Genomic DNA, 11482 nt, shown 5'->3' with positions numbered 1-11482 from the left:
CTCAGGAACTCTTGTACAGCCATTTCCTTTCTGTTGAAACATTGGCCTGGAAAGGACGGGGTTTGGTGTTCAGTCTTGGCTGGCCTAGAACTCGCTGGCTCTGCCTTATGCGTGGGAGGATTAAAGGTATGTGTCCCACACCATGTGAGAAGACTCTTAAACCTTAAGAGGCTGGGGAAGCCGAGGACGGAGTCTCAAGGCCATACCCCACATTTATAAAAGTAGCAAACGCTTAAGGAGACTGGCAGAACTAGCAACTCGCAGGGAGCTCCTGGCCCATGCTAGGTGGGCTTTTCCAGATACGGCTGACATTGTTACCCATCCTCCTGAAGTAACCCCCAAGAAACTTACTAAGCTATAGAGTTTATGTCTTCCTCAAGAAAGTCACACAACCTTCCCTAAGGCCTCACCTCTTAAACAGTGAGCAATCTGTCCACCCACCCCCCCCCCCCAAAAAAAAAAAACAAATTTTAAAACATGTCTCAAAGTAGCCTGGCTAGAATCTTAAATTATTTTTACCAGTTCATACCTCTTTACAATTAAAGTCTCATTCCCCATCTGTTCATAGTCACAATTCACTGTTTGACTTAAGAGAGGTCATTCATTCTAGTATGATTATGGCTGGAACCTTTAGGCTTGGAAGAGAAGGAAAGGTTGAGAGGTTCTGGCAGAGCACCCACTGTGGATGAGCCTCATGGTCAGTGCCTCTCATCAGAAGTCAGATGTCTAGGCACTAGAGTGCATTGCACAATGGGAGAAGAGACCTGAGATGCATCCTTAAAAGTTGTACATGCCTACATCCCTGTTTGCCAGCAGGTGGCAGAGTTGGCTAGCAAACTCTTCCCTATAGGGGGCAGGCAGGCAGGCAGCTGGCCTTTACTCTCTTTTCCTACTGTGAAGCCCTGGAAGCTCTTTTGATGAGCTGGTGGCTTTTTTTTTTTTTTTTCTTTAAGTCAACTCAGCAGAGTTCTACACCTGTGCTGAGGGAACAAAACAGGGTTGTTTTGAATAAATTGGTGGTCCCACCTAACCTCTCAGGGCTGTTTCCCCTGTCACAGAGGATATAAGGAGTAATCTTTAAATTGTCGTGTGAGAGGTTCTGAGAAATCAGTCACGTTAGCTTGTCCTCTCTGAATACGGGGGAGGAAGGAACGGGCTGCAGCAGTGCCCTATAACATACACTTATATCTCTGCTGCCCTCTTGGGACTCCCAGGGACACCCTGACCCTGGCCTCTGACGCTGGGAGCATCCTTGGGAGTAATCCTAGTTGTGGAAATCTCCAGTCCTCTTCCAAAGAACAGTCAGAGGTCAGGTGTCAGTTGGCCTTACCACTGAGGGTGAGGGTAGGGGCAGCTGGCCTTGAATTTCATGGGGGGTGGGGGGTGGAGCCAGTGCTAACTAATAGCACTGTAACCCTGGCCATTCTGCTGCCCGGGTGTTGTCAGTCAGGTAGGTGGGCATTAGGGGCTTAATGCCTTTAACGCATGGTGACCTGTAACTGGGATACATTGAAGACGTCTTAACCACTACCACCCCTACATACACACACAGAGAGACAGACAGAGAGGGACCATAGGTCACTGTTTAAGGGGGAAAGGAGAGGCCAGGCCTCTCACAGCCGGGCCTGTATAGTGGCCAGTTTTCACTGTCAGTTTGACTGGGTTTACATCCATAGAAGAGACACTGAGACACCTCTGGGCCTGTCTAGGACATTTCCAGAGGAAGATCCATAGTCTAGTGGATGCAGTGAGACCAGCTGTCTCGGATTCCTATTGCTCCAGCTAGGTTAGCTCTCATGCCGCAGCAGCTGAAGGCCTTCCTAAAACGTTTCTGTCGGGTATTTTATCAGAGCAACCAGAATATGCCCGGGCTTCCTGAAGCCTGGGGGGGTGGGGGGTGGGGCAGGGGTCACTCAAGGTCTGAAGCTGTCTCAAGGAGTTAAGGTAGACCTGGAAGTTACCGGCCCACTCCTTCTCCCAGACCTGCAAAGTGGGCAGGCTCTAGAGGACCAATCAGCTCTGGCCTTCTGTAAACCCAGCCCTCCGGAAGCAGAGCTGAGCCCCTGCAGAGGAAAGCAGGTTGCAGAGGACCCTGCAGGGTAAGAAGTAGCCACAGTGGCTCTGAGATGGGAGAGTTAAAGGAGCCTCTGAGGTGGCTTCCCCCACAGTAGTGCTGAGACCCTCAGGGAGCTCCACCCACACCCGAGGATGATCCGCCTTCCAAGAAACTTAGCACCTGGTAAACTCCCCTCGGCACAGACATGAAGAATGAGGCTGGCGACAGGCGCCATGCTTTCAGAGCACGTTTAATAAAGTTCTTGGTGGCCTGGCTCTCAAGGTGCCATCCTTTTGGGTGGCCACTGAGGACTCTTCCTGGATGAGAGGCGGATGCTCATGATCCTGGCACCGTCTCCTCTGACCCCTCCTGGGACCCGTATGTTTGGAAAAGTATCCAGATCCTGCCTGGACTCTCTGGGATCCTGACCGTCCCCATCCTGGTGTCAGGATCCCTCTCTCTATCTGGCACTTGGAGGCAGATGGCCCTGCTGGTGGCCTGGCCCAAACTTGAAGCTTCTGGCTTCCTCTGCAGCCTGTGGCCAGCCCTGCAGGAAACGTGAGCAGACATAGACAGACGCGTGCCTCTGCTCCTTTCACTCCGGGGCTCTGGACCCTTTGGTCCCGGCAGTCAAGCTCCCCAGGGTGGAGAAGAACTCCTCCATCTCCCTCTGCAGCAGCTGGTTCCTGCGCTCCGCGTCCTCCCGTGCTCGCTCCGAGTTCCGGAGCTTGATCTCCAGCATGGCGTACTTCTTCCTCTCCTGGTCCAGCTCCTCTTCCAACCGAGACATCTGCTTTCGCAGGTCAGCACTGCCCTCCTCGATGCTTAAAAATCAAGAAGAGGGGGATTTTCAGACTCCAGCTACTGGGTGGGGGGTACTGTCACAGCAGGAAGAGACCAAGTCAGGGACATGGAGAGGGGGCTGTAGGAAGGGATCTCAAGGTTCTTGCTCAGTGCTGTAAGCCAATAGGGGCTCCCTCCAGGGAGGCTGCCTTCCTTGGGTTTATGACCCAGAAATGCCACCATAAGGATTCCTGCCCAGCACTGGGACTAGCAGTATCCCTGAGCCCTCACTAGATATTGCGTTTTGTCGCTCCACTCCTGTCAACTGTCCTGGTGAGGGGGGGAAAATCACCTTTTACTAGCAAGAGGGGGCAGAGGTCCCTGACTCATGTTTTTATACTCTTACCCATATCTCCTGCTGCTTTCTATATAGTGCTCAGAGGAAGGTAACCTCCCTTCACCATAGCAGTGAGCATACTACCAGAAAGGGGACCTCGTGGAGGATGGCACTGAGGTCTCGCTTGCTTCTCTTCTGTCCCCAGCCCTTCCATGCTATCCTCTCCTTGCTTGGGCCTCCCCTCTCTGTCTGTTCTATGTGAGAGTGACTTTGTCCAGTCTCTTGATGCTAAGCCCTCCTAGTAAGCTCCTGGCCTGACCATGAGCATCTCTAACTGAACAGTCCGCTGTGAAGCCCCTGACAGCGTCCTCAAGCCGTGCTCTGTCCCGCCTCGTTCTCCTCTCCAGTGAGCATCGGCTTCTAGCTCTTCCCCTACAGCAAGCACTAAGACTTTTATGCCAGGTGAGCTCTTCTCAGCTCATCAGAGAGCAAGGCCCACCCAATCCACCTTGAGAACATGTGCCACACTCTGTTTCTCCCACCTCTGCTGTTGCCCCCGTGGCCCATGCCACCCCACGGGCCTGGACTCCTGTCGCTTCCTAATTGGTGCCTACTAAACCTCTAGTAAGCTTTCCAATAGAGAGCCAAAGCCCTTGAAACACTCCACCTGTTCCTCCACACTCACTGTCCCCTGAAGAAGACCAGGCAGTACCCAGGCCTGAAGCCCCTGCCTTACTACCCTGCTCAAGGCTAGCAGAGCTCCAAGGCACGCTCTTCTACCCCCCACACACTCCCTCAGGCCTTCCTATCCTCTCCGGAGAAGGCCCTCTTCCCTCCCCAGGGCTCCTGTCCTGTATCCACTCCCCAGCACGTCATGCATTTCTGATGAATCTTGTGTATTGTCTCATCCTCGTAATCCCAAATACAAGTCAGGCCCAGAATTCTGGTGAGTTTGGGACACAGCTCTGTCCCCAGTATCTAGCACAGCATCTATCTGTTTTTCACAAACAAAAGATCCTCTTACGGAGATACTGGAAGGGCAACGACTGGATAACAGGAGGCAGAATGGGTGAGCTCCCTGTATGCCAACAGAGCCTATTCCCAGAAGCCTGCTAGATGGGACATGGTACCGTAGTCCCCTTCCTTCCTGTGCTGGAGACCATCCTCTTACAAACTCTCCTTCCATGCGGCCCCTGTCAGTTGAGAGTGGTTCAAGGGCCTTCACTGTTCCCCTCCATTCTTCCCAAGGAGATCCTGTGTAGGGAAGGAGCGTTGTATAACTAGGCTTACTATAGGTACCTGGGATAGGCTGGTCTGCACATTAGACAGCCTCTGGGCAGCCTTCTCTGTGGCCACTTTCAGTGATACAGTCATTCAAGGCTATGTTCTCACTGTATCCCAGAGAGCCACCTGGCTCCCGACTCATGTTCTACAAACACAAATTGACATTCTCCCTTGTGGAGGCCTGCCAGCTGATGGGTACACCCCCTCCCAACCCTGAATAGGCTAGTGCCATTTTCCAAGGAAGGCACCCTGGAAGCGGGCTGCTCTGAGCCTGCTCTGAGCCCCGCCCCCTGCAGCTTTCCAAGCAGCCAGCATAAGCGTGGTCCTTTACCTTTTCAGGCTCCTCTTGTACTCAGTCCTCTGCTGACACAACTCTGCCCTGAGCTCAGCCACCTGGCCCTGGAGAGCCCGGCAGCGGCGAACATGGGCCTGTGTGGGGCTGCCTGGGTCATTGGGCTCACTGCTGCCACTGCCCACACATGGCTCATCCAGGCTGTGGCCCAGGTCCGGGGACTGGTGGCCCTCACTGCTGCTGGGGAGAGGAGAGGGCTCAAGAGCCCACTCGGTGTGTAAGGAGCTGCAGGCAGAAGAATTGCTGGCCCGGCAGGCTGTGCAGCTGCTGACAGAGGCCTCTCGGGATGACGAGGCTACAGACCATGACGTGCTGGCCACACTGGCAGTGCTAGAAAATTGGCTAGATGGCGGCACATTGTCATAGGTGGAGAGTCTCTGTGCTGAGCCTGAATCTTTAAGGCGGTCCCCCGATGAGGCCCGACGGTGGCTGCGAAGAGACGATAGCCCGTTTATGAGCCAGTTCCCGCCAGAGGAGATGATGGGTACCTCTAAGGATGAGTTGACCCCTTTGGGGCTCTCTGACCGGGACGCCTGCTGCCGAAAAGAAGACTTCCAGCCAGGCAAAGTGTGCATCTTCTTCCCAGGGCTGGTGGCTGTGGGGCCAGTTTGGCTGCCAAGGCGCGGCGGCGAAGTTCTAGATAGCACTGCTGCAGCTGGCCCATCCAGAGATGAAGTCCTATGTGTGGGCAAGCCAGGGCTGCCAGGCTCACCCCGGTGATCCCTGGTGACCTCTTCAGAGCCCCACTCTACTGTGCCATGTGGTGAAGCAGGTTCTTCAAGGGAGGTTGCAGCAAAAAGCTGTCCATGTTTGCGGATGAGGACAGTCATCAGATGCTGAACCAGAGATGTGCCTGTGATAAAAGGGAGAGGTTGGCTGCAAGTGGCAATACCCATGCCTCTAACACACTCAGGTCTAACTACAGCTCAGCCACAGGATGCCTGGTCCTGCAGGGCACCTCACCTGTGTCTGAATGAGATCCAGCATACCAGCCAGTACCAAGCACACACAGGACTGTGCCCACCAAGCCCCTGAGCATGGAGGAAGCATAGCACTGCTCACCCTAGGGGGAGGTAGGTGCCATGCACACACGATGCTCATCAAGGCCACAGGATGATGGGTGGCAGGATGCAAGTGGAAATCAGAAGCCAGTAAGTCAGCCCATCCACCACACATGATTGAACAGAGTTTACACTCACACACACACACACACACACACACACACACACACACACACACACACAAATGCACGCACATCCTTTTAAAAAATTACTTATTTGGGAGCTCAGCAGTTAAGAACACTTGGTGTTCTTACAGAGGACCTGGGTTCAATTCCCAGCACTCAAATGGGGACTCACAACCATTCATAACTCTAGATCCAGGGGATCCAATGCCCTCTGCTAACCTCAGCAGACTCCAGGCATGCACATGATACACATAGACATACATGCAGACAAAACACTGATACACATTTAAAAATGAAAATTTTTAAAGGCTTTTTTTTATGTATATGAGTGTTCTATCTGCATGTGCACCTACGTGAGAGAAGAGAACATCAGATCCCATTATAGATGGTTGGGAGGCACCATGTGGTTGCTGGGGATTGAACTCAGGACCTCTGCAGGAACAGACAGTGCTTTTAACCACTGAGACATCACTCCAGCCCCCCAAATAAATTTTTTAAGGAAGTATTTACATGAGTATTTTGCCAGTATGTATTTATGTGCACCACATGTGTGTCTAGTGCCTGTGGAGGTTAGAGGAGAAAGTCAGATCCCCTGGCAGCAGAATTACAAATTGTGAGTTACCATGTGGGTGCTGGGAACCAAACCTGGGTCATTTGCAAGAGCAGCAAATACCACCATGGCTCTTGGCTCTAGCCCCTAGCCCCTATAAATATGTGTGGAGACTATATATAGTGTATGTATGTATAGATACATGTGCACAGTGTTGCCCACCCATCTCTCCATCATCCCTGAGACTCAATGCTCCAAATCTAGGAGCTCGGTGCAGGGCCCAGCAGCAAGAACAGGGTGATGAGAAGGTCTACAGTGCCTATTCTGCAGGCTTGTTCTCTCCAGCTGCCTGCAACCAAATACCAGAGTAGGGAGGTTCACCATGGATGGAAACACCATGACCTGGGTGAACTCCGCACAGTATGCTAGTGATCCAGGAGGAAGTACAGAAGGTTTTTCTCAGCCAGAAAACCGGGCCCTTCCAGAGTGGGCTATAAGACTGCTGTTGGTGTCCAACTTGGGGCCAAAACCAAGTCCGAAACCAGGGCCTCAGGAGTGTCCCCACCAGCTAGATGTGAGCATCCTGTGCGGACAGAATGATTCCTGCACTGGCTCTGTTGGGGACAGTCTTTCCAAAGGCTTGTGCATTCTTGTTTTTAATCCAGCCTCTCTATGTGGGCCCCTGGTGATTCATCTCACCTTGCTTGGCCTCTGTTTCATCATCTGGGACTCAGGGCAATTATCACCCTTAGGCTGGGTGTGAGGATGGCACAGGAGGCTGCTTTGGCCCTTTCTCACCTTCTTCCCTTTCTGAGACTGTGTCTCATGTCAAATGCCTGAACGTCAGTCATTCTCCATCTTAGCCTCACCACGTTGCTTTTCAAAAACATCATTGTATTCTTACTTATCACAAAAGAGAAATTCCCTGGTGCTTCACGGGCACATCCTCCAGGAACCTAAGACAATCACTTGACTGTGACAGTAAAGCAGAAAACAGTCCGTGTGGGCCCAAGGACAAGGACCCCTGCGTCCCAGCTATCCCGTCATCTCTAACCATTGGCCATCTTAGTGTTTTCCAAAGATTGGAGTGGAGGTAGTTCTGTCCCTGAAGATGGAGATAACAGCTAAGCTATTGATCCCTGGCCAAAGCCCCCCATCTTTGGATACTGCCGAATCACCTCCCCTTTACCTTCCATGATGGTTACTGGATCCTCTATCTGTGGCCGAAGGATGTTAGGACCAAAGACAGTTGCCAAGTTCTGGACACTCATCTTGTTGACATCTGAGTGGGCCTGCACTTCATCCAGAAACCTGCAAAACAGAGAAGCAGCAATTGGCAAAGCAGCAGATTCTAAACTCCAACCTGCTCTTGAGCTCCAAGCCCTGCCTGGCCACACCCACCAAGCCACACCCTGCCTGGCCACACCCACCAAGCCACACCCTTCCTGATCACACCCACCAAGCCACACCCTGCCTGGCCACACCCACCAAGCCACACCCTGCCTGGCCACACCCACTTCATCCACTCAATTTGACACCACCTGGCCACCTACCACACCAACACTCCTAGCCACACCTCTCAGAAATACCCACCATACCATATGAATGATACTCCAGCCAGCCAGCCAGCCACATACTACATGCTCTGTTCATCCATCAGACTGCACCTCTGCTTCCACGCCCCAAACAGCCAAACCCCAGAGATAGCCACACAAAGCCCACTTCATCCCTACCCATTCAGCTCCACTATTCCCAACCACCCACCACGCTATTATGCTACCTCCAATATCCAGTCATATTCCACACCCACCCAGCCTACACTTTCATATACGCATTCCCTCTAGCCACACCCTCCACCCCCAGCCCCCACCACACAGCCCCATCTTTGTGCCCTCGGGCCCCATTCCAGCCCCACACTCAGCCAGGTCTCTCAGGCTTTCCCTAGTTGCTGGGTACGGTCAGCTGTATGCACTTGTATCTGATCAAGACTGAACATCCCTGAGACCTAAGAATATCAAGAGAAACAAAGGCCAAGGGACACAGTTTGGTTATCCCTGGTGCAGACGACAAATGCCCCAAAAGCTCAGATCCCACCTGGCAGTGGGGGGATGCCATCCCTACAGGCTCCTACCAGCACCCAGAATGGGGGTACATGAGGGTACATACCTCATGAGCGATATACCACATTCGGGGCTATAAACCCCTGAGGAAGGAAAGTGAGAGGTGCCCAGGAGGACAGAGGGCGGGCTGCTTCTGAAACCACTCACTCGCTACCTCCTGCAGCTCTGTGTTCTTCCACACCCCTTGCCATCCCGACACTTGGTGAGGCAGTGTTGAGAGGGCAAATGGCCCTTCTACACAGTCTTGTCTCTCCAGAGATGGAGGGGATGAGCAGAGAGCCAGAGCAGGTCAGAGGCGCCCCACCCCGAAGAGGAGCCCCGCCCCGAAGAGGCGCCCCGCCCCGAAGAGGCGCCCCGCCCCGAAGAGGCGACTTACTTGCAGATGTATCTGAGCAGGTTGTAGTTGGCCTGAGGAAGATTGCTCACTTGTTTAGCCAACTCCACGGTCCCCTTGTGAAGAAAGGAGAAGACAGCATTTCAGACACCAGCAGTAAGGCCTCTTCTAAGGACTGTGAGACAGGAGAACGGAGGTGTGGCCAGTCCCAGATGACCTCCTCCGTGCCTCCAAAGTGTGACTGTGACCTCTCTTGGGGAAACTGATTTTTCTTTCTGGGAGTTGGGGTGAGGGGTGAGCCTCTCTGCAAGGCCACAGAGGAATGTCTCGGCTCACTTATCGTGGCACAAATATTTGCCAGATAACAGCTCTCATCTTCCCCCCTCCCCCGTTCCCCATGCAGTCACAGAGAAGGCAAACAGTCTTTTCTGCCACAGCAGCTCAAAGCTGCAGATGGCCAGGAGGGCAGAGTGAAGGGCAAGGGGCGGAACACCCCCTCCCATCCTGAGAGCTGTCTTGGGAAACAGGTAACAGGGCTGCTTGGAAGCCTGAGTCTGTGGGAGACGATGGCAGAACAGAAGCACCCACTGAGAAGAGGCCAGAACTGGGCAGCATGTATAAAGAGAGATCTATATTCCACCCCCACTTCTACTTCTGTGAGAAATTTGTGAGGACAATTAGAAGGCTACACAGGCTTTACAGCACTCGGGGATCCTCTCTCCCCAACACAGCAACCTTCTTGTCAGGACTCGTGCAATTGATAAGTCCTGACTCCACACGCCCGCTGCCCGGCAGCCTACCCCAGGATGTGTCCCGAGAGGCACTGACCTCCCCCTCGTCCTTGGTGAGCAGCTGGGCGCAGCTGAGGAAGTCCTCATACCTGGCGAAAGGGATGACGGGCTCTGGAAGCTCCCGAAGGTAGAGCTTCAGCAGGGAGGCCACTGTGTGCACATCTGTGGTGCTGGGATGAAGGGGAGACATGAGTGAGAGCAAGGCACCAGGCAGCTGCGTGACTAACACAGAGGCTCTACCTCACATGTCCCGGACCGGACAGTCCTGGGCTCAGGTCGAGGTGTGTGCATATAGCTAGCTCCTCTAGAGCCAGCTGCAGCTGCCCCTGGTCAAGGTCGGGCCCAGGCTGCCCACATGCACAGGAGGTGGGGCCCCTGTGGGGAGTGTGACTGAGCTACGGGAAGCTCTGGCTTGGAAAAACTCATCAATCCCACACCAATGACTCAGAATCTAGCTAGTGTCTGGTCCAACATACAGAATGAAGGAAAGCGCTCTTTTGTGATCATAGTGTGGGACTTGGAGCCCTTCTTTACACACAGTGTGGGACTTGGGAGATGTTCTGCTGCAAAAGCCACAGGGCAAAGCTGATCCACTCACAACAGTTGCTCTGCGTGGAAGGAATTAACCTATGACCTGGGTCAGCTTACAGGAAGCTCTCGTGGTACAGCCAAGTCTTTGCTGGGGCTTGCTTAGTTCATGGCTGAACTGGGGAATCTGTATCCGAGGGATGCCATTGGGGCTGACCTGCCTGCAGGCATCTGAGCACTGACTGGACAGATGAGAGGTCATGCCCTTGCCTCTAGATGTCCACAACAGGACTTAGTCTCCACTACTGGCTCAGTGTGTGTGTGAGTGTGTGTGTGTGTCAGGGAAGAGGGGTCAAGGGTATCCTAGCTCAGGCTCACACCCTCTTTTCCTGTCAATCTGGGCACTGGCCAATCCTAACCACAGCTGTCTCCTCCTGGGTCCCAGGAGACTTTCCTAGCTCCTGGCTTCAAGCCCCAGCTTAAAGTTCCTTATAGAAGGCACTGGGAGAAGATGGGCCAGGGACTGGCAGACCTTGGCTATGCCATACACACCCAAGATCCACACGGGGGGTCGGGAGGGAGGAACTCTTTCCTGACCTCCCCTCTCTAGCCAAGCATGCCTCTGCTCACTGCCCACTGCCTTCTCCTGGACCACTTTCTCCATCCAGGGACTCTGCAGGGTCAGCTACTGCTGCCTCAGGGAGACAGGAAGTGGGACTGGTTAAGTGGTAGCTCCCCCCACTCCGGTCCACAGACTTTCCTGCCTGCTTCCCTGCTCAGAGCTCCCCTCCCCACCCTTATCATCCTTCACCCACAGAGACCTGGTGCTCAGCTGTACCCTTGGCCCATTTTTCCTCACACTCTGGCTCTCCCATGGGCTCGCTCTGCAGTCCTCTGTCCCCACTCACGGTCTCTTCTCGAACACTTGACTCCGATGTCCCCAAATTCCCTTCCAACACCACTGTGAGTCCACCTCACCCCCCATCACATTCTCACTAGCACAGAAGAGAGCATTCCAGGACGATGCCCAGGCCCATCAGCCTGGGTATCTCATAGTGTAAGCTACATGCAGCTGGTGGGCTAAGGCCAGGCCTCAGAAAGCCCAGTGGGTCAGCAGACCTGCTCAGGTCAAGTCATCTGTCTCCGCTGCCCACACCCCAT

General features: G+C 53.6%; 1 protein-coding gene across 6 annotated transcripts in view; it reads right to left on the bottom strand.

Moving 5' to 3' along the window:
• Nucleotides 1-2288: 2288 nt before the first annotated feature.
• Nucleotides 2289-11482, bottom strand: part of Arhgap22 (Rho GTPase activating protein 22) — a 154031-nt gene continuing 144837 nt past the window's right edge. For 5 of the 6 annotated variants that reach the window (XM_029469368.1, XM_029469370.1, XM_029469372.1 and 2 more), the window contains 5 exons: nucleotides 9831-9963; nucleotides 9045-9118; nucleotides 7738-7859; nucleotides 4792-5665; nucleotides 2621-2880 (listed from right to left, as the gene is read on the bottom strand). In XM_029469368.1, the coding sequence (XP_029325228.1) occupies nucleotides 2652-2880; nucleotides 4792-5665; nucleotides 7738-7859; nucleotides 9045-9118; nucleotides 9831-9963 (1432 nt within the window). In that variant the 3' untranslated portion in view covers nucleotides 2621-2651. Of the gene's footprint in view, nucleotides 2881-4791; nucleotides 5666-7737; nucleotides 7860-9044; nucleotides 9119-9830; nucleotides 9964-11482 lie in introns of all 6 variants that reach the window. The other variant, XM_029469369.1, reaches the window with a different exon arrangement.

Source organism: Mus caroli, chromosome 14 (assembly GCF_900094665.2).
Source record: "Mus caroli chromosome 14, CAROLI_EIJ_v1.1, whole genome shotgun sequence".
NCBI lineage: Eukaryota > Metazoa > Chordata > Mammalia > Rodentia > Muridae > Mus > Mus caroli.
Note: the sequence above shows the minus strand (reverse complement) of the source record. Positions and strands in the feature narration are given on the sequence as shown.